Source organism: Pholis gunnellus, assembly GCF_910591455.1.
Source record: "Pholis gunnellus genome assembly, chromosome: 19".
In the NCBI taxonomy this organism is placed as follows: Eukaryota; Metazoa; Chordata; class Actinopteri; order Perciformes; family Pholidae; genus Pholis; species Pholis gunnellus.
The window spans coordinates 6,738,454-6,760,975 of NC_136546.1; the positions used below are offsets into that span (position 1 = coordinate 6,738,454).

General features: G+C 42.5%; 1 protein-coding gene across 1 annotated transcript in view; it reads right to left on the reverse strand.

Annotated features, from left to right (window-relative positions):
- fam184ab (family with sequence similarity 184 member Ab) overlaps positions 1–22,522 on the reverse strand; it is a gene marked incomplete at both ends in the record, with an annotated part of 122,710 nt that overhangs the window by 39,746 nt on the left and 60,442 nt on the right. Inside the window, 5 exons of the mRNA XM_079180226.1 lie at positions 1,627–1,777; positions 8,796–8,917; positions 9,800–9,961; positions 11,420–11,542; positions 20,362–20,547. Coding sequence (XP_079036352.1) covers positions 1,627–1,777; positions 8,796–8,917; positions 9,800–9,961; positions 11,420–11,542; positions 20,362–20,547 — 744 coding nt within the window. The remainder of the gene's footprint in view (positions 1–1,626; positions 1,778–8,795; positions 8,918–9,799; positions 9,962–11,419; positions 11,543–20,361; positions 20,548–22,522) is intronic.

Below are 22,522 nucleotides of genomic sequence, written 5' to 3' on the forward strand. Positions count from 1 at the left end.
TAGTTGCAAATAGCTTGCCATTTGGCTGGGTCGGGTGATCACTCTCTGTGGGGCTGTCATTGTAGACAACAACACCATTAACAGTCCACAATGCCTTTGTATAAAAGTGTTGCTTCGTGCCGCTTTAAGTCGTCGTTGACCCTGAGGAAGGTATTGAGACTCTACCTGATAAAACTTTTTCAAATCAGAGCTAGAGGTGCGTGATGTATTGCTACCTGTGCACACATTCCCCCCTATACCTCATCAGATAAAGTGCAGATTACAATGACGCTGATATTTGCACACAGTGTAGCATCTTTTACATGTTTAGTAAAAGATATATCTGCGCAGGCACCAGGGCATCACAGGCACAGAGATAATATTCTGTTAAAATACAGGCCTTCAGAAAACATCGTTAGATTTCCAAACGTCATCGGGGCAAATCTAGCGCGAGGCCGACCGCCTCTCTGATTTGACATCAGAGTAAATAAATATGGTCCCGCTGATTGCCAAGGCGTGAAGCGGACACATTAATCACTGGACGGCTGCTGATGGACAGCGCAGCGACAGGCAGCAGCGCGGCATGCATGAAACGGGTGTCTGTGTGTACGCCGGTGACCACAGGAGGGCTTAGTCACGCTTCATTAATATGAGCGGGTGGTCATTAGCAGCAGCTGCCCGCTCCGGTGAATTCGCAGCGGCGTCAAATAATGAAGGTGTGAGTGGGTTTTGTCCACCAGTGCGAGGGAGATATAAGTCAGTCTGGCCTTGCAGGAGACAACAGGAGCTTTGAAAGGATGCGGTTGCTCTGATCGCCTTTCTCACCCTCTCCCTCACTCCCTATTGATTTTCTTAGTACTGGTATAATTACACATTCGACTACAGGCTGCAGGCATCTGGTATTCACAGACCACGTTGAGCATTGAACCATCTTCAACCAGTCAATGACAGCACCTCCACTTACCCTCAGTGGTGGGATGTAACTGAGTACATTACCTCAAGTACTGTACTGAAGTACAATTTTGAGGGAATTGTGCTTTACTGAAGTATTTAGGGGTAATATTGTGCTATTTACTACACTACGTGTATTTGATAACATTAGTTACTTTGAAGACTCAAGGTTGATGATACAAAATATAAATCAACTTATAAATTAGGATGTATTATTATAGATTACTGGAAGCTACTCAGCAGTATACAAAGCTCAACCGTTACCAGCTGCAACATTAAAGTGACGTAAACCTTAATGCATCACAATTTATAATCCAATAATGTAATATACATTCATCTGAGATGGGCCATTCTGCATAATGAGTACTTCAAGTTTTGGTACTTTTACTGAACTAACATGTTGAATTCAGGACATAAGTGAAAGATTTTCCTCCACTACTGCTTATCCTTTACATCCTGGACTAGTTATCATTTCTCCTTGCTGGTTCTTTTGGGACTTTCATTTTTAATTTTGAACATTATATTGTCTGTTACTTTAAGAATGTTGTAAAGCCGTTAACTTTTAAGGGCCTAAAATAATAATAAAAAAAGCTTCATCATGGTGTAATTTCATTCCAGAGAAAGACCTAGAGGGAGGCTGGTCAACAACACACATGCACATACTGCAGCGCACAGATCCCATGGCAGTAGTCCTACCTGTTCCAGAAGGTCCTCCACTTTCCTCTGCCAGCTCTCCCTGGCGTTGCTCATTTCCTGCTCCTTGTTTTGTGCCAGCTGACTCAGCGCTGAGGCCTTGTCCTCCTCGTGGTCCTCTCTCAGCTCCTCGCGTAGCTTCTTACACTCCTGCCTACAACAGAGAAAAACACACAGATATATGTTTAGATTGTTCAGGTACTTGGCTAATGCTGTGATCGAGAGGGATTCACCAAAACTGTAATAAAACTGACGTGTCTGTAAAAGACAGAGCAGTGGAAGAGAGGAAGAGCGGGTGGTCTTCCAATTGGAAGATCAGCGGATCCCCGGCTCCCCCAGTCCGTATGTCGTGTCCTTGGGCAAGACACTGAACCCAAAACTGTGGTAACGTGAGCCTCCGGGTGCAAAACCGGTGGAGTGAGCCGAGGGGTATTCGGGTTGTTGCAATATGCAACCACACTGCTAGATGCCACTAAATCCTACACACTGTCCCTTTTAAAAGGTCTGGTTTGTGTCGGTCTACCATTTGGTGCTCAGTAGTGTTCAGTGAGTTTGTTCAAAGCTTTTTTTTTTTTGCTGCCTGTTGAGGCCAAAAATGTAAAACACTGTCGAGCTGAGGTGAACTACAGAATCGGCTGATAATTCTCTGTGGCCTTATCACTTAGTGCAACTCTTTTTGCATTACTCACAGTTCCCCTGATCCATTATTAATACAAAAATATGTATTGGTGCAGCATTCGTTCATGGTCCGTCTAACTGGGCTTGATACGGACTCAGCTGCACAGGCATTTTTGAAGTTGCAAATTTGACTTTTGGAAAGCTTCTCAAATTTCTGTGATCGTGGCTGAATTACCATAAAATGATGGCAAGACCTGGCGAATTACGTATTTTGAGTGCGTTTGAAGCCTCTGCAAGCGGATGTTTATTATACTGTGTCAGCATAAATCGAAAGCCTTGGCTTCCTGGAAGACAAGAAATCAATCTAAAATGTTATGGTATGCTTTGTTGCACGAAGTAATTAAGATTTATAGTCAACGAGCTGATCTCCCAAACTTGTCTTTCTTTTAGGCTCCTTTGGCACTCTCATTGTTGGTTCTTGTTTTATTAGACGTGAGGTTTTATCGCAGCTCTAAAGCACAACAACAATATGTGGTGAAAAAAGAGACTCAAACAAACTGCAAACAGAACTTTGCAACGGAGGTAAAGGTGCTTCAGAGAGCTCTACGTTCAATTCAAGTGAACAATAAATGGTCCTTTATCACACCTCAACACTGCATCACTCTTTAACGCTGCTGCTAACAGCTTTCTGCATGCATCTCTGTGTGTGTGCTGTCATATAATCGCTGCGTGGGAGTTGAAATGGCAGCTGTTAAATGAAGTATCGAGGCAAACACGCTTTTTCAGTCACTTTGAGAGCCAGAAAGTGTCAAACTGAAGGCGGGCTCTCTCACAGACGTGCACACACACACACACACACACACACACACACACACACACACACACACACACACACACACACACACACACACACACACACACACACACACACACACACACACACACAATCACACCTACATACAGCGTGGTGCAGTCACATTTGAGACAGTCACATTCATCATGCAGCACGTGTCATCATTCGTGTCCTCGTTTTGTATAAAGCATGCAGTCACAGACGTTGATGCACACACACACACGCACGCACACACGCACGCACACACGCACGCACGCACGCACGCACGCACACACGCCGTGGGCTTCAAAGAGCTCTGGTCTTTCTAATAAGCGTTGTTCTATAGCACAGCAGGAAGGAGATCAGGACAGATGGAGAGAGGTAAAGGAAGGAAGGAGTGGATGGACAAACTTTTAAAGATGGAAGATGTATCCTGATGAAATGTGGGATAATTGGCTGGATTCTACGACCTGTTCTCTGAGATACAGCGCACACCAGCTCATTTAAGGTGTGCATTTCTGTGTGTGATTATGCATATAAACCTAAAGCGTTCGTAGGTAGCTTGATTGGAGAAACCAGCAAGAGTATTTTCAAAACCATCTAACTGAATAAACCCAGCCCAGTGTTGCAAACTCCAAAAGAATTTCAACAAATAAAACAAATAAATGTCTCTAAATACATTACCAACCATCCATTATCTTTTTAACTCAGCCAAGGTCGGGTCGCAGAGGCAGCAGGCTATTCCAGATGTCCCCCTCCCCAGCAACGCTTTCCAGGTCTTCCTGAGGAACCTTGAGGTGTTCCCAGACTAGATGTATAGTCCCTCCTGCCCGACGAAGGAAGCTCATTTTGGCCGCTTGTATCAGCGATCTCATTCTTTCATGTCGCCACACAAAGCTTTTGACAACAGGTCTGGGTTGGAACATAGATGGACGGGTACATTGAGAGATTTGCCTTCCGGCTCAGTTCCTTCTTCACAACGGTCCGGTACAATCGCTGCTGACGCCGCACCGAACACAACCGCCTGTCCACCGTAGGTTGCATTTTACCCTCACGCTTCGAACAAGACTCCAAGATACTTGTCCTCCGGCAGAGAACCATGATACTTGGGGGGTACTGACTCTCATCCCGACCGCCTCACACTTTGGCCACAACTGTGATTTAAAAACCATTTTCACGGGTAAATACACACAGCTTCCCTGCTGTAATACTTCTATTCTTTAAAAAGAACTCTGACCTGCTCTTTTCTACCAAAACGTTAAATGATTTTGAAGAGTTACAGTCAGTGCCTGCTGCAAGTGGGCTTTATCACAAGAAGTCATTTTATTTCCATTCATGTTCTCATATTTTTCTCAACGTGGCTGAAGATTGCCTGTAAGTGGACCTTGTGCTTAGAATTCTCTTTCAAAATGACTATATCCAAGGTCAACGGCGAACCTTTCCGCTAATATCTTTTTAATAATATGAACGTTTTCAAAGGAAACCGGTTCAACAAAGAAACATACTCAGACCAAGGACTTGTCCTGCCGTTGTTAACCTCCATATTAACTCCATTCTCAGGAGTTATTGATTGCGGCTGTACGACAGAATGACCAGGAAATGATATATTGCAGCAACGTGGTGCAACTTTAAAAAAGAGATGCCCTGTGTTCAAATGTTAATCTGATGTCAAAGTTACATTGCTCCAACAAAAGCTTTTCCCAAACACTCAGACGGGATGAGAGCTACTGTACATAATAATGTGGGCAGTCAAATATTATCCGTCTTTCTGATATTTACCTTGTCAATGTCAATGTCTAATCACAGGCAGAGCCACAGAGTTTAGACACATATTCCCCAACGCAAACATCCCTCCACTGCTGGAGGCTTCTTTCTGCGTGTGAGGCCACTGGGAAGGTCGGACCACCGGGGTCATTTCATCCTCTGGGGATCAGGAGTGTTTGTACACAATTTCACGGCAATCCCTCCAACAATTGCTGAGACATTTCAGTCTGGTAAACCTCTAGATCCGCCGCGCTAGGGATGGCACACCTTTATAAATCCACAGCGACTGACTGGCTGAAGAGGCAATAGATTCCCTAGCACGCTCGACGAGGTCTTCTGTATGACCAGGACAAACTAGCATGGTACCGGCTCCGCCTCAGTCTGCTGATCCGCTCAACATCCTCTGTTCATTTGGTAATCCGGAGGAGCTCTTTCCATGATTATGCTATCACAGAGAAACCGTCCGTTTCCACTGTGAAAGGGGGATTAAAGCCAGCCTCCTTTAATTCAGACGGCTCACCAACCACAGTGTACTCACCCCAACCACCAAATGAATAGATGTCCTCCAGAGAATTAAGAGCGGTGCGCAGAAAGACAAAGGAAGGTGAGTGAAAGCCAATGAAGAGGAGACGGAGAGTGATCGGTAAGAGGACGCTGGGACACTGTTGCAGCTTTTTTAAACCCTGCAAAACCCACTAAAAGCTTCCATTGCCAGGAGACCAGAAAACAGGGTTAGCAAACACTGAATATGTTGCGTTGGTTACTTCCTTTCTATATCTGTAACTTATTTAGTCTCTCTTTCAAACTCTCAAACCAGAGCTGGTGATTGTTGGAACAGTAAAAAGACGAACAAAGATACATTTTTGATGAGTTTTATTTTTGTTTCTGTCAAGTTTGAATAAAGTGTGTTTCGATGATCAGCGACATAACATTGCTGTTTTCTGACTTGAGTCTGGTGGCTGTGATGCGTCACATAGCATCGCACCAGGAAATGGTCAAAAAGCAGCCTGTGTGTTTTACGACAAGGTCAAATGAATGTTTCTGTCATTGGAGTCCCGTAGCTTTGAGGAGCGCATACAACGTCTGGTTCCTATTTTGTTTCTTCTGCTCGAATGAAGCATGTTTCAATGATCGGCGATGTAAAATTGCTGTTTTGTGACTGAAAGTCTGGTGGCTTTGAGGAGAGTATATTAATTGTATGTTTTGCATGACAATCAATTACAATAATTGTCCATATCCCTGTGGATTATATTTATTACATATTCACTTCAATACGCGTTGCATAGCATCGCACCAGCAAATTGGGGAAAATGTGCCATTTCCCATCACTGATGATCGGAGCTGAAGCCGATAAATAACTGTGACTACAACAGAGTCACAGGTACACCTGGAAAGGGGCTTTATTATGGCTGAGATGTATTAGTGATTTAACTTTGAATTGGCCACAGTCAGTTTGTCAGCACGGCAGACAGAAAATTAGAGCAGGCATTCCCTAATTTGTCTTTGATGCAGCCATTGTTAGTCATTAATGTCACACCATCATTGTCAATGTCTTTTGCATTTGGTCTTTGTCACTTTCAATTCAACATTCTTCCTGTTGAAATATTGGTTTCCTACGGCTGGAAATAGTAGAAATATTAAGTATACAGCAGGTGAAATCACCACATTTGCATGATTAGTGAAGTATGTCCCTGGTAGCAGGAAGTTTGTGTTAAAAACATTTTTTTTTTATACTTCTAGGGAGTTGTATAAAAATAAAACAACCGTCTGGAGAGAGGCTGGTGACAGATTTAGGTTGTGATGATTCCCGAGGTTCCTAAACTGCTTCCTGGTATATTTAACATCGGTTCTTTCATAATTTGACATACAACTTGACACTTATTGGTGCTATATTCTTGTTGTGTTGGAAAGAAGAGGGTCATGAGGCCAATGTCAACACATAAAAACACAACGCAGTCGACAGAAACAATGCTGGTAGCATATGAGAGAAAGCAGCCCATTAATTACATTTTCTGATCCATAAACAAGAGCCACTGAAAAAAATCCAATAATGACATATTGGACTATATTCATTTCCTTAAATTTTGTGTTTTGATATTCATGATTAAGATATGAACATGTAAAAATGTGCATTTAAAGTGTGTATTTGTCTGTTGTGTTATTTGTCTTCCTAGTTAAATCTCTTAATAATAAAGTTATATCTTATCTTATTTCATCTATTATATGCTCTATGTTATGATTATATTTTTGCATAATACAGTTCAGCATAGGCCATACTTGGACTATGTCGACATTGAAATTAGTAAACCAATTTAAACCATAGCTCTTCATTCAAGTAATAACTCCAGCATCCCAGGTTTCATTTGATTGTTTCCAGAATACTTCATATGGTTCCCAACAGATAGTTGTATGTGAATTATTTAGATCGTCTGAGGCCGGAGGCTTTGCACAGGAGGAGATAGCCTCTCTCTCTTAATCTCCAGCGTAAACAAAACGCTGACTTTTCAACTAGCAGCAGCCACTTGTGCTGCATTTCCAATGCCAGGTACAGAACGGCTCTACCCACCTAGGTGTTTTACTAAGCGAGCTACTAGAAAGGTGGCGTTGAAACACAGCAAACAATGATTGGTCGGAGAGAATGGTCACTATAGTGCCACACGCGACAGCCCACAAAACCACGCTGTACACTACGTGCACTATGCAAAATAATGAAAGTGAAGATGATATCACGGCAGTTTAACTTGGCGTTGCAATGGCGATCAGCTGAGAGTCCTGCCTACACCAAAAATAATAATAATAGAGAAAAGGACCTGGTACCAAAAGTGAGTTGAGACGAGCCGAACCGTGCAGTGGAAATGAGGCATTAGTAGCAAAACTACTACAAATAGTTCGACCTGTCTGTGCTTAGGGGTCAATTGTCTCATGAACCTTCCATGCATGAGACATTCCACCTCCAAAAAAAGGACACAACTGCAATTTTGTTTGTGGTGCTCATCACATTTTAGAAATGAGGTTAAATAGATTCTACAGCGAATTCTCTTTGCAGATACAGTGTCCCAGTTACTCTGTATAATCCAAAGACCTCACTGTGAACAGCTTTCATTGGAACTACTTTCAACTCCAAAAAATAGCCTTCATGAAAACAGTCGACAGTGTGTTCTGTGGATTATCCGGGGTAACTGGGACACCGTTTGTAGAAAAAAAGCATGCTTCCTTCTTCTTCTTATTGTCACGAACCAACCCCGGTACCGCTTTTTTTTTTTTTTAACCGTTTGAGCCACGGATGTGGTCACATACATGTCCAAATGTACACCAATTATCTAAAATAGATAAATAGCTGTTATATAAGTGTGTGCACTCATTCGTTCTCCTGTGATTCAAAGCAACAAGTTCGTGCCACTTCTTCAATATTATAAATGAAATGGAACAGTATCCGGGCATTTAGCACTATTTAGTCTAGTCGCTCTAGCATGAAGAAAAGACAGAATCTTAATTCAAGTGAAAAGGCTTTCACCATCAAGAAACAATTTAACGCCGAGATTAACTCTAATAGAGTAATTTCGAGGCTGCAGACTTCGCTGTGTGGAAAGCACACCAGACCTAAAGAAAAGTCAATTTCATTCTTTGTTTTCGAACAATAACATTTCAAAAGGTCTGTGGAGGTCAACAGAGACTTTGAGGAGCTGCAGAGCCCTTCAAGGATAATTCTCTGTCACGGTCAATGTTGCGAGCCGGATGACCTGTTAGTGTGTGTGTGTGTGTGTGGGTGTGTGTGTGTGTGTGTGTTTGTGTGTCTCCTATTAAGTGTGAAAAACGAAAATAGAGGAAGAGAGACTTCCTTTTCCCATCCATATTTAATTTCATGGTCTCTCTTTGTTAAAAGACGATATAAAGACTGTCAGATACACACAAGCGCGCGCACACACACACACACACACGCACACACACACACACCTACCTGAGTGTTTCGGTCCATTTGAGCTCCAGCTCCAGAGCCATCTTGTCCATCTTAAGTTTTTCTTCTTCTTTGGTGGTGATTAGTTTGGCTTCATGGTGACGCTTTTGGATCTCCAACTCTCCCTGTGAAACAAACAGACAGACGGTCGGTCAAACTCAGACAGACAGACAGACAGACAGACCTTGGTTGATGTGCCAGCGTAGTCTGAACGTTGCTCAGAGGTTTTTCCGTCCTGACAAGAATCCAGTTCTTTAGGCAACTCTGAAAACTTTTTCGATTTTCTGAAGCGTGAAAAAAGGTTAATGCCTTTTGGAGTAACGCTGCGAACAGTCAACACAAAATGTTGCTATTGGCAGTGTCAATCCAAAAACAGGTCCTTCAAAAACCCACTCTGACGAATCTACATTGTAGGACTGAAATGATTTGAAGATGAATTGAAGCAAATGCATTTGATAACTGATTAAATGTCATTTATCAAACAAAAGAGCCAATTGTTCACTTACAGCAGCTCAAACATCAGGATTTGTTGCTTTTCTCTGTTTCAGAAAGAATTTATGAAAATTGAATATTTTGGGTTTTGTACTGCTGGTCAAACTGAACAAGCACTTTCACCATTTTCTGACATTTTAAAGACTAAATAAGTTATACATTATTAGAATAAAAGATCATGATATTTTTTTAAATATCAATTAATTCAATTGAGCGTAAAACTACATTGTAAAAAACCCGACTAACACAAGACACAGTATGAGTTATATTGAGTTTATATTGTGGATGGAATCAGTCCAAATACTGTGTGTGTGTACCTGTCCTATCTTTGGACAAGTGTGAGTTTTGCACCTTGTGAGGACATTTTTGGGAAGTAAGGACTTTTTTATCTCCTCCTCACTTCTCCAAAGGGCAGTTTAACAGTTGAAACCTGGTTTACGGGTAAGCTCAAATCAACGTTAGAGTCCTCGTAAGTACAGAAAAAAACAACTGTGTCAGCGTTCGTTTGTGCTGACCTGCAGTGCAGTCAGCAGGTTGCTGGTCTCCCTCAGTCGGGCCCTGGTGGCGTCCAGCTCCTCCAGCAGTTTGTCCTGCGCCTCCTTCAGTGTGGAGATCTGTCCCTCAGCTTTCCCCATGTCCTGCTCCCCCTGCTGCACCCCCTCCTGCAGCCGGATCACCTGCGGAGAGACGGACAGAGAGAATGAACTATATTCACACAACTCTACTCGATTGCGCTCCGGGCTGTATCTCAGTGTGGCACGTCAGCATTTTATGCTCAGCGAGGTGGAATTTCCATCAAAAATGCACTCAATAACTATTTCTACTACTGATTTTTAAGTGAGCCAGGCCCATATACTTTTTGCCAATGTGGCAACATAGTTTTGCAATTCATCAGATCTTAATTTGCCTCGACTTAGAGTGCACAAACAATAGCAATAAGGAGTGGCAGCGGGTTTGCTCACCGGAAAACAAAGCTTTCAAAGACCAGGGACCAACAACACATATTTGCTCTCTTTGTGTTTTAACAAACATGTACCACAATTAAAGGAGCAATCCGTCATATATTTACTGTATTAAATCGTAAAATGACCATTTGTCATCAATGCTAAGTACGGTCTAGCCAGAAAGGCCGGGTTGCCAGATATGAAGACAAATTGGCACGCAAACACAGCGTGCCGCAGCCATGGGAGCAAGCTTTCAAACTAGATTACAGAGATTAGCTTACATAAAGAAAAGACAAGTATTACTAGTTAACAGCACGAACAACTCTCTGTGGTCCGTGTGCAGCTGGGTTATCAAGGCTGCGAGTATTTGAGACACACAGCCGGTGAAGTGATCCCGGCTAGAACTCGCTAATGCCTTCATGCTAATACATGCTAACTGCTATCAGGCACACCGAAGGAGCGGACAAAAGGAATGTACTTTATTACATTTTGTTGAACAGTTGGCTTTATTCTAAATCACTTTGAATTTTCTTAGAACTCAGGTTCAGAAGTAATCAGAGACTTTGAGCTGGTGGCTTAAAAGGTTAACTGTAATATCATCAGAAAACTAAAAGACATTTAGGTTGAGGAAATAGCTAGAGTTAAAAAGCTATAACTCTTCGGCTACATTTGGGTTTATACGGTATATTTTTTCACACGTCCTTTAAGAAAGATGGGAGCTTCACATTTTGAAGGGACCCAGCCTCATCTTTCAGCTGGTAAAATGACTTGAAAACAGTTTACTTCTCCTAAATGGTAAATACTGTTTATCATTTATTTAGTATTGAAGGCGCGCACATTATTAAGGATTCAGACTCCAGTTTCCCCAGCGTTTGGAGGTCACAATACCAAGAAGAAGTTAAGTGAGTAGTGAATGAGAAATCTATGACCAACAATGTTTACAAAACAAACTCGCCATTTAGAAGCTGATCACATGATCTTCAAGAATAAAATTTGAAACTGCATTTTTAAGCCAATGTGGACGAGAAGTTCTTAATTCATTTAAAAATAATAATAATATAACATTCTTCAATAGTCAAACTGTATTTCACAGTGTGAAGATGATAAATGATTTGAAATCATTTATGCAATTGCAATTGTCATTTCACAGCACAATACATCAGGTAAACTGTAAGGTTCCAGATGTTCTACCTCTTCGCTGGCTGCGGTGAGTTTGGAGTTCAGCTCCTCGCTCAGCTCATCCAGCTGCTGCCTGAGAGTCGTCTTCTGCTCCTCCAGCGAGAGGCGCTCCCTCTCGAACTGCTGCTCCAGCTCCTGAGGAAACCAATCACAAACGCACATCTGTCAAAGTAAGCTAGCGACAAAAGCAAAGGAGCATCACCAAGGAACTTAAAGCTAGAATGTGAGACTTTTACATACAAATGATCATCCGTCACATTCGAGCCCTTGCAAGCTCTCTTGTTTGAGTTGTGGTGTCTATGGAAACATTCCTGTGCTGGCTCCCCGGAAGTGATGGGCTTTACGTCAAGCAGCCAGAGCTAAAGGGGGGCAGGAAGTTGGGGAGAGACCATAGTAATGGAACAGCTAGGAGTAAAGCGGAAGACGAAGTGGACGCTCAAGATAATAGAAACTCGGCGTTCAGAAGAAGGATCAAAGCAAAAAAAGAAAGCGATTGATGGGAGCACAAAAGCAGGTTTGTATTTGTAAAATACTTGTGCAGTGCTCATTCAAAACGTACCCTTATTTTAGACTTAAAGAGAGCGCTCCTCGGGGGAGCTCACCTGCAGCCATATGCCATGGACAGTGTTTAGTGACTCCCACTGCAAGAAGGTTGGAGACAAATATTACACTTGAAGAGAAAAGTCTCTGCGACTAAATCAAGAAAGTCACGTGCGGGTGAGACAAGTTGTGCTGCTTTTATCGGATTTTAATACCATTCCTGGCATTTTTGCATCTACCAAGAATTTAGCATGGCTAAAAACAGGAGGTGGATGTGCTGGAGGCTCAGGCTGACGCACTGAAAAGAATCACAACACAACTCAAAATCCTTCATGTATGTGTAGTGTTCCCTCGGTTGTGTTGCAGATCCAAAATCAAAAAAGATGCCTCCCTCGCTCCCCTTTGTTTGACATCCCATTCACTGAATTCATCCACGCAAACTTTCTAAAAATACGTCAAACTACTTCATTGTCCTTGACAGAGACGAGAGACAGAGAGCTCTAGCATACCATAATAAAGCTTATTAGTGGGAAATGGTTTCTGTTATAGCGTGCAATGATTGCTGCTTTCCAAGGACAATTAGAGTCGAGGGAAATTGCTGTAGTGTCAAATGAAATTTGCCACCATTATTCATTACACAGGAGGATAGAGTTTGTAAAAAAAAAAAAACGTTGAGTGTATTGACGACTGTGTTCCATAAGAATGAATGGACCTTCTCAGAAATTCATCTGAATGGAAGAAAGAGTGAAAAATCACAGTAATCCATGTGTAATGACATCTTGTATTTCATCATCTGTTGCAACTCGACACGGTAACAACTGTGACTACTGACTGACACAAATATGCATCCGTTAAACAGTTTGCTATGATTTGGTACAAAGAATCACAGATTGGCCTCACAATTATCCAGTTTGTAAAATGTCAACTTATTAACTTAACACTCCGCTCCCGTTTTCCCGATCAAACGGCTCCCTGTCGTTGCTTGCAATAGTTTCAACACCCTTGTGCAACCATGAAAAAACAAGAATGGGGCCAGAACCTGCCCACCTCCGGGCTGCGATGAAGTCTCAAGCTACATCAAGATCTGTCCGATCTGCTGTTCGCCTGAAGGCTTTCTCTCCCTCATGTCCTGACCAAGGCTTTCCTTGACACTATTCCAGTCAGGATAACCAACTTGAAACGTTCTTCTATTTCTATATGTTACGTAGTTTCTTCTATGGTCTAATGGTAAGTTTTACCTGCTGTGGTAACGTTATTGCTCGGGTAGATGTAATCCGTACAGCCTCTGATCTAAGGTAACCAAGGGGAAACCTCCGGCTCTGACAAGGGAAGCCAGTGCAGAAGTGCTATAAACTTGCATTCTTTGCAGCAGCCAGTCGGGGGCAACTCCAACCTGTTTACAAAAAGTAGTCAGATTGTATAGAGGTCTATGAGAAAATGACCCTACTTCTCACTTGAATTATTCCCAAAGTAAAAATTTTAAACATCAGTGTATGGTCTCAATCGCTAGTTTCAAGTCTTCTTCAATACAACATGATGTTCATTTAGTAAATTATGGTCTCAATAAGAGTCAGCTGCTGACAGTACCTGGCTCTGCCACACCTCGCAGTTCCCCAGATCCACCATCTAGTCCAAATCTCGTCAGTTCTGGTTCACAAAACCAAGATGGCGAAGGCCAAAATACCGAACTTGAGGCTTCAAAACAGCAGTCCACAAACTAATGGGTGACGTCACAGTGACTACATCGCTTTATATACAGTCTATGATGGTAACGTGTGGTACCTAAAGCTGCGGTAACATATATTTTTGGCCCTTTGAGGCAACAAAACAAAATTTAAATTCAACATTAAAAAATCATTACCCTGCAATCGTTGGCTATGGCTAATGTGTAAGCAGTGAATTGGGCAGAAACAGAGAAACATTAGCATTCATTTTGAGTTGTGTCTCTATCCACCTGATGACTGTAGGTCCAATGGCCATCCTCCTTTCAGCTCTGTCTCATGCTAGTTGTCTCATGCTAGTTGTCTCATGCTAGTTGTCTCATGCTAGTTGTCTCATGCTAGTTGCTACCACTGCCTGTCTGTTGTGTGGTAAATGGCAGGTAGCATACCGTCGGATTATCAGGGGGTTGAAAGCAGCCGTCGCTGCTAATGAGAGCGGTGAGAGTCAACCGCAACAGTAAAGTTATTGGCCATGAAACCGAAACAATAAGCTGAGAGATGCTACAATGCTTCATAGAGGTGAGGGGAACTTTAGAGGTGGGAGATAATCATCCTTCAGTTTGTTACTAAAAGCGACTCCTCATATTAAACAAGCTCATTTGATCCATTGTTTATATACAAATATTCATAAATGCAGCTTCAAACACTTTTCCCTGCATTTTTTGACTATAAGTAAGTAAGGAAAGCGTGACAGAACTATCGAAGTGAAAAGCTGTTGAAACTGAGACAAGCCAGTCATTTTGTTTATGGTTAGCTCAGGACTGGGATGATATTTATGCTACTAAATATCTTCATCAGCTTCAGCCATTTCCTACAAGATTTCTGACCAGTGCTCATTCTAAACACCAGAAAAGGTGAATTGTGCAGATGAAGCTCTACTATAGTGAGGCCCTGACACTGTTTTAGTTTTTACTTACAAATACAAAAAAAATCATTTAAAGGCGCCACATCAGACACCCAAATCGCAGCCATGAAATAGAACAAATCAATGAAGCCAACCTATTTTTGTCACTATCTCAAAATTTGAGTCTGTGGAAATCTCGATTGATACGTAAGGTGACTTCCAACGGTCTGATGATATCGAGGACATTGGTCGATTCAGACAAACAGATGGGGAGGAATCTAATATGACACATCAGGATTCCTGTCATACCTCGCCGCTCGATATGGAGGGCGACGCCGAGGTGCTGCAGACTATTCATTTAAATTCCAAACACCAGCCTCCTCACAGACAACTCTCATTTAATTTAAAGCGATGAAAAGAATAGAGGTGATGAAAGTGAAGATGATTAACTAGACGTGATGAAACTAGAGTCAAACGGAGGGATGAAGAGGCATTTCATCTCATGTGTCTGCCACCCTGAGTTTGCAGAATAAAACAAATCAAACCGGAGCGAGGGAATGAGAAGGGAATGAATTCTGCCTCCTCCCAGTCACTCATTCAATGTGGACATTTCTGCACCAACGCCGGCAGCATAATCATGAAACAGAAGTGAACAATGGAGAATTAATGTGCATATCAGAACACGCTACGGAACAAGAGACGACGGGAATCGCACAGGGCCTGAGAGTCTGCATATGGAATGCATATCTGATGATTACGGAAATGCATAACGCGCTCCCCTTAATGTAGCTGTCCGCTCTGATCGGGTCCACTGTGGAATAGCATTTAAAACACGTCCTCATTACGCAACATTGATGCAAGAGAATATTTGATCACTTGCCTCCACATGGCCGTGTGTGACTGGAATAAAGGACCCCGTGGAGATTAGGCATCACAAGGCTCTTTCAGGCTGGTGGAGCTGCAAGCCTCGGCTGCAAATTAGTGGTATAGGCTAAGGCTATGGTTCGGAACAGGTGGACTTCAGGCTCATTAAGCGAGTCCCGGGGCCCGGTTTGTAATCCTCGTGGGGGAAATTTCCCTGTCTCTCATCAGATACAAGAGCCGTCGTGATGCTGGAAAAAGGGTATTTGGTAATTTGAACAAAAGGGAGCGAGTGTATGTTTTTTGAGGAGGTGCAGCTGTTTTGTTGAAACAGGCCCAAAGAATCCCAGCCCGACCCGACATGAACCGGCACAGTGAGTCCTAGCTCGACCCTCACCATGACCACAGGAGCAGCTTTTGACATTTGTGACGGGATCTTCGACGTGTGCCACCTCCCACCAAATGTTCAGCACAGCCCAACAACTTTCCATATGTATTATAAAAAACATTGCATAACATTTCTCCTCATTAATGAGAGTCGGGAGCGTGTTCAAGGCAACTGCAGTCGGTGACGGGATTTTCCAACAGCAGCGGAGAATCAATGAGACAATTGTCGACAACGTCGATGTTGATTACAGCACAAAGCATTCTTTCTCAACTGGAAATGAAGGGAGCCAGCGAACGAAAGGCACACATTGAGAAATGTTAAATTGTAACGAAGATAACAAATCAGTCTGTTGTAATGCAATAGAATTTAACTATAAAAAATGCAATAAATGTAATGTTAAAAATCTTTTGGCTGTGAAGCAACTTAAGATAAATTTGAATTCAACATAAAGAACTACAAACCTTGAAAAAGAGTAGAACCAGCGCCTCTCTGAAACTGTACCAACAACTTTATGATATTTGAATCATGCGTTGCAGTGTAAAACGGTTTCTGGCATCTCCACATGGTTCATGTTAGTGGTGCTATAGATGCGCTTAGGACCATTTCTATTGCTTCTCAACGGCTCTCAACATGGCGACGGCTGAACCACAGCTAACAGTGCTAACAGCGCTAACAGTGCAAACAACCTGCTGACACATTACTCCACTTTATCTTTACATAGCAAATAGTCGTAATGCTCGAATAGCAAATTTAGGTTGAAATGTTCAAGCTCAAAATAATAATATGAATCAGCTGATTTCTCTGAAGTACCTTGAAGGAGAAAAATCACAATGGCTCATGAATCTGCTTTTGCTGACCTCACTTCAGCTGAAGAAGGAATAAACCTCACTGGTCCCCAAACAGAAACTCTCACGTTCCTCCCAAGGAGTAAAAATATATAACATAGAATATGCAGTAGACGAGCAGCGTAAAAGCGCCATCGAAAAAGTGGGTGTATACTATATGTATGAGCTTAGGCCCCGTTAGGGTCGCCACACACTGTAAGTAGCGTTGAAATATTTATACTGAAAGTTTTAGAAACAAACACACATACACTCGTATCAGTTGGCTGCCAAATTCAAATCCCTCAGCTCACAAGCTCACATTAATGTATTTTATCGTTCCAATTTTGTCCCAATTGTCCCACTTTACCCACTTTATATTCTCCGCATGCAGTTTTACGCGCAGTGAGTGTCATTAGCGTTCAAGCAGGACCATGAAATTAAATCTCAGGGCCGTACGCCCATTAAAATGTCAAAACTCGCACACCTTTTCTGAGCCTTCATTTCCTGATGCGTTCGAAAGATCTTAAAGCTCAACTTAATTAGTCACATAGTCATTGTGCCTTTATTAACTGCAAAAGAAAGTGACAGATTATGTGGTGTAAAAATGTCCTTACAGCACAGAAAAGTTAAATTTTTGGCACACATGTTCAAAGAACAGAAACGGAACCCTCTTTCTTTACCGTGCATTTGCCAGACTTCCTCGCGCGCGTAGGTAGCGTGTTAACCTAATTAGTACTCGACTGTTTTCTGCACACTAAAGCAGCTGTGAGCCTTTGCATGTGAAAGGGGAGAGTAGCAGATTTAGCAACGCCCCAAAAATAGCACGTTAGAGCTTCTTATCACCTGTGTGAGTCATCAGGAGCGCTGAGTAGAGTGGACACATGTGGATTCCATCAGCTGCCAACTGACTCTCTCAACTCTGTTTTCATTGAGAACTTATGACTATTCGTCTCTTTTTTTAAATCTCTTTTGTTGTATTATATCACTGACAGAAGCTCCTGCAGGTTTTTCAACCAGCCCAGGTTAAGTGAGCTCAGAGTTGTTATAGATGACATTTATGAGTGATAAATATAAATGTGCTCCCACGTCAGTAGGCTGCCTTTCCTCCTTTTGCCAGCTTCTTAGTCACTGTTAAAGCCCCTTTTTGATGTTTTTTAGTCTATAGATAACCTAAACAAATTGCAATTTTTTTTGCAGGTATCAGAGCCCCTCCTCTGCACGTTTTTGCTTGTGTTGACACCATATCCGAGGATGCAGGCATGTGCAATTTTAAGCATCAGCTTCACTGACTCATTTGTTTTTCTGCACTGAAGAGCTGATCGATATTTTTAATAGTAACCACTTTGAAATATATTTGCTATTTTTGAAGAGAAAGGTAAAAACAGATGCTATATCGATCCCTGCTATAGGTTTATGATATACATTCAGATCGTGAGCAGCAACATAGATAGAGCTAAAAGGCAAAAGAACTTCTTGGCTCCATGTGATGTCTTCTTTACAAATACCCCGAGGGGCCTTTTAAATCGAATAGATTCTGTTGGTCCGGTCATTAAATCCAAGCCTTCACTGAAAAATGGTCCCTTGAAACTGTCGTTCTTCCTAGTTTATCAGAAATAAACTCAAATAATAATCTTGTCCATTGGATATCACCGCGACCAGATTTGTGACATAGCTCCCATTTCACCCCTCTTAAAGAAGTACTTCACCCAAAATTCCCTTCATATCTGTATTCATATCAAGACACACAAGCTTCTGGAACAATATTTAGACCTTCGTGAGACATGAGAAATGTACAATTCAAGTTGAGTCCCAAGGCAAAGAGAGCTTGTAGTTGTTGTAACAGATGGCACAGTCAGTGAACAATGTGAAGTTAGCTCAGAGGTTAGAGGAGCAGGCTTGTGACCAGCAGAGCGTCTGTGGGGAGGTAAATGAGAGCTGCCGTCTCCTCATGAAACAACCTAACAAACAGTAATGGATATACACTGTATTTTTGGCCAGTGTAATGGTCAGTATACCTCGTTCCATACACACACACACACACACGACTATGGTCAGTGGTTTGGTGTTGATCAAACTAAAACATATGCAGATGCCGCGGGACGTCTGTCATCCAAAATCACCACTCATTCATTAACAAATATTGTGTAACATCAACAGACTGAAGTGGTGTGACAGGTCCAAATCTGTTGGCAGGCGACGAATTCAAAATGCATCGAGACTGAGAGAGCGACAGCGAGAGAGAGAGAGAGAGAGAGAGAGAGAGAGCGAGAGAGAGAGAGAGAGAGAGACAGCTTGTGTTTTGACTGAGTCATTCCTGAATGTCCCACTCTTCAATTCCAAATTGTGCAAAAGGAATAGCGGAAATTGTGAAATTATACAAGGGGCTTATCAATGTGTCTCTACTTGTATCCATCCAGTTGTGAAAAAAGGTGTTCAGATTCTTTATGTTAAGCTGCACCACTTGATGCTCTCATATTAACAATGGATCAAAGGATGACATGTATTGTGACGGGAGTGGCACAGAACTAGAAGGGCACTGGTGGTGCAGACCTCCACCAAGGCCCTTTCCATAAGTAATAAATAATATTTATATATTATATCTGCCAAGTTTCCAGAAACACCACTCCAAAGAAAAACTCATGTTGCTCATTGTTTGCTGGATGTATAAGCCACTCCCCCAAACCAATGAGAGCAGGGGAAGAGTGCGTGACGGTTCACGGACAGGTATGTAGACGGGCAGGTAGACGGGCAGGTAGACGGGCAGGTATGCCATCCAATCATTTGTCACAAGTCACAGGACTGATTACTGTCCTGTGACAGATTCAGCTATTTTGTTTCTTTATTTTGTCAGAGCATTTGATTTGCTGCTGTTGAGATGTTGTGAGAATTTAAACAATATAACAAAAATGCTTCTAAATAAATTGCCTACAATAGGTTTAAAGCGTGTTTTGCCGTCCCTAAGCGGCCCAAAAAAAAAGTACTCCTTTACTAAAGCAAGTGAATATCAGTGAGTGAATATGGTAGAGTTACCAATAAGATGTACTTAAAGTATCGATGTTGAGAATGTTGCAGGCAGTCGAGGTGATGTTAACAGTAATCACTTGATGTATTGTTGGTTAGTTAGATCAATACTAAGACATCAGGTTTAACAAGCACATCACATGATTTGATGTAAAGTAGCAAGTGACTACAACAATCAGATAACTGTAGGGTGGAGTGAAAGCATAAAGCTGCAGACCCTTACCTACAGAAGTACTGTACTAAATCTACTTTGTTACTATCTACCTCTGGTCTCCATACAGAGAGTGATACTTCTTCCACACTGGGGGAAAAACAAGCTTCTCAAAGACAGGATCTGTATGGTTTGAGACGAGCCCGAAGCTTGATGATGCAGGATCAATTAAAAACATACAGCTGTTAGCTTTCCTCCGGCTTTGAGCAATAAACGCTGATTACACAAAGACGCGGCGTTCTGAAAATTAATCTGGTGGATTCTCGTTCGTCGTGCCCGGCGAGCTCGCCATCTGATGCACCCCTCTGTCGAACATATTATTATCCAGCATTCTTCCATCTCCGAAAGCATGTGTGTGTGTGTGTGGGAATGAGAGAGGTTCAATCAACGGCAGCATCGGCCGGAAGCGCCTCCATCACATTCGCGTACAACACAGACACAGGGGTATCCATGAAGGGCGAAACACCGCCCTGCGTATCGGTCCGGCCTTGGATATTTATATATATATATATATCCGCGAATATATGCGTACGTGCGTACTCACAGCCAGCATGCGGTTCTTTTCCTTCTCCGCGTTGTTGAGAGCGTTCTCCAGGGTCACTCTGTGTTTCTTGGCGACTTCCTCCAGGGCTCGGGCCTGGCTCTCCTTCATCTGGCCGGCCTCCTCTTCGGATCGACCTTGCATGTTGTCCATCTCCTTCTCGTGGGACAACTTCTCCTCCCGCAGGGTCTGACGACGACAGAAAATACATATGCATGCGCACGTTGAGCAGGTTCATAAATATGTTTGGAGGTGAGCGTTATGATAAGCGACACACACACACACACACACACACACACACACACACACACACACACACACACACACACAGAAGGAGCTCGGGCTGACCTTCACCCCATATGCTGTGTTTTTCAGCCTTTTTGTCAGTGTTTACTCCGTGAAACAGCCACGGAATCAATTCTGTCTGTATCTGTATCTGTATCTGAAAGTTGATTCCTCACTGCTTCACTTTATATTTGTTATTCCTAAAGCACCAAAACCCAACAAGCTGAAAACAAATCCTTTTTTTTCACACTCCATGTGGGATTATAGATAAAGGAGTTATTGATTGTGGAGCTGTAGACCCAATAATCACTCAGCAACACAACCTGACCATCATTCTGATTCTAAATGGAGTCTTGACTTTTTTTTTTTTAACGTTTTCCTGATGTTGTAGTCAGCATCAGGCGTGATCGATGCGGTTAACTGACCTTTTGCTCAACCCGGGCCCTTTTAGTTACTGCTGCTACGCCTGTCGAGATGATAACGGTGGCACTTGACATTCTTTAACTCTTTTACTCTTCTGGTAACAATTCGGGAACAGGGATGCTGGAGTGTAAACTTCCGTAAATCCAATAAAGAGCAGGACAGAGCAGCGAATGTTAAAACTCGTTGGCTCCCATTGAATGAATCGGTCGGTCACCAACTGGGCTCAGAAAATAATGTAATTAGCTCATGATTTGCCAACTCTAAGCCGTGGGAGTGATGATATGCTACTGCAGTAGGTAGTAAGCTAGTTGGCTCGGCGTGCTAATGTTTGCAGCTTGTTTGTGACTCTGCAAAGGGAATAGCAAAGCTTGCGAGCATGCTGATGAGTTTTTGTGCCAGTGACTGGTTTGTGGATAAGTAAGAGAAGTGGTAGTTGAATCAGAAGCGAGCTGCCCCACAGATTTTAAAGTGGCGGCAGAACAGAGGAACGTGGTAAAACGTAGGAATGGATAAAAGCCAAAAGATGTGGCTCAAAGGGCGCAGAAAAGCGAGAATGAAGCGCTGATTTGTAACCGAGATCCATATATTGAGTAGGAGACAGAAAGGCAAGAACAAACGCTCTCTGGACTCGGCAACAACGCACTAGGCTTGTCATTGGGACTCTGGTACGGCGTGAATCACGGCTAAGGTCACAGAAAAGAGTGACGTTCCCGAGGAACCGAAAATAAAAATGTAATCTGCGGCCCATTTAATTTGGGTTCGATCAGCTGTTTCTTCATTGCATGAGTTGAAGTAAATTTTAATAAGCCAAACTGTGCCAAAAAAAAAAGCCACATGGGAGTAATATCCGCTCCTTGAGCTGACATTAGGCAGCGTAAAAGTCCCCTAAAGTGAGCCAATAAAGTGTGCTTGAGAATGTTTCACGTTAGTGTGTATCAAGATTATCTGACTACTAATGAGATCAGATTGAAAGTCAGTTGCTGATATCTTATTTCTCGATTTCCCTGCCTGTACGACACACTTCTGCTTTTCTGCTGACAATAACATGAATTCATGTTTTTATGCATTAAGATGTAACTCTTTGGTGTGATGGAAGTTTGGAATGTTCAGGTATCTGCCGAACTATTTATCATTTTAAAAGGTGATGAATAAAAAGGACGAGATCCTAGGGATGTCTCGATCGAGGTTGTTTTTGGCCGCGATCGCGAGTCAAGTTCACCCGTGTTTTAATTGAGGAGAACAGTGCTGCAACACGAGCAGGCCGAGGTGGATAAGACACAGTAGAGTACAGTAAAGAGAGCTAACTTTAGCTGATATCAGTCCACTATAATATGCCCAGAATGGCCCTATGAGTAATCCTTAGAATCAGTTCGGGACATCTCGCTACACGCACTCATTTCGGATTAAATCCCTGGCACGCTCTGGTGAATTTTGTATGCCAAACATTTCCTTTGTC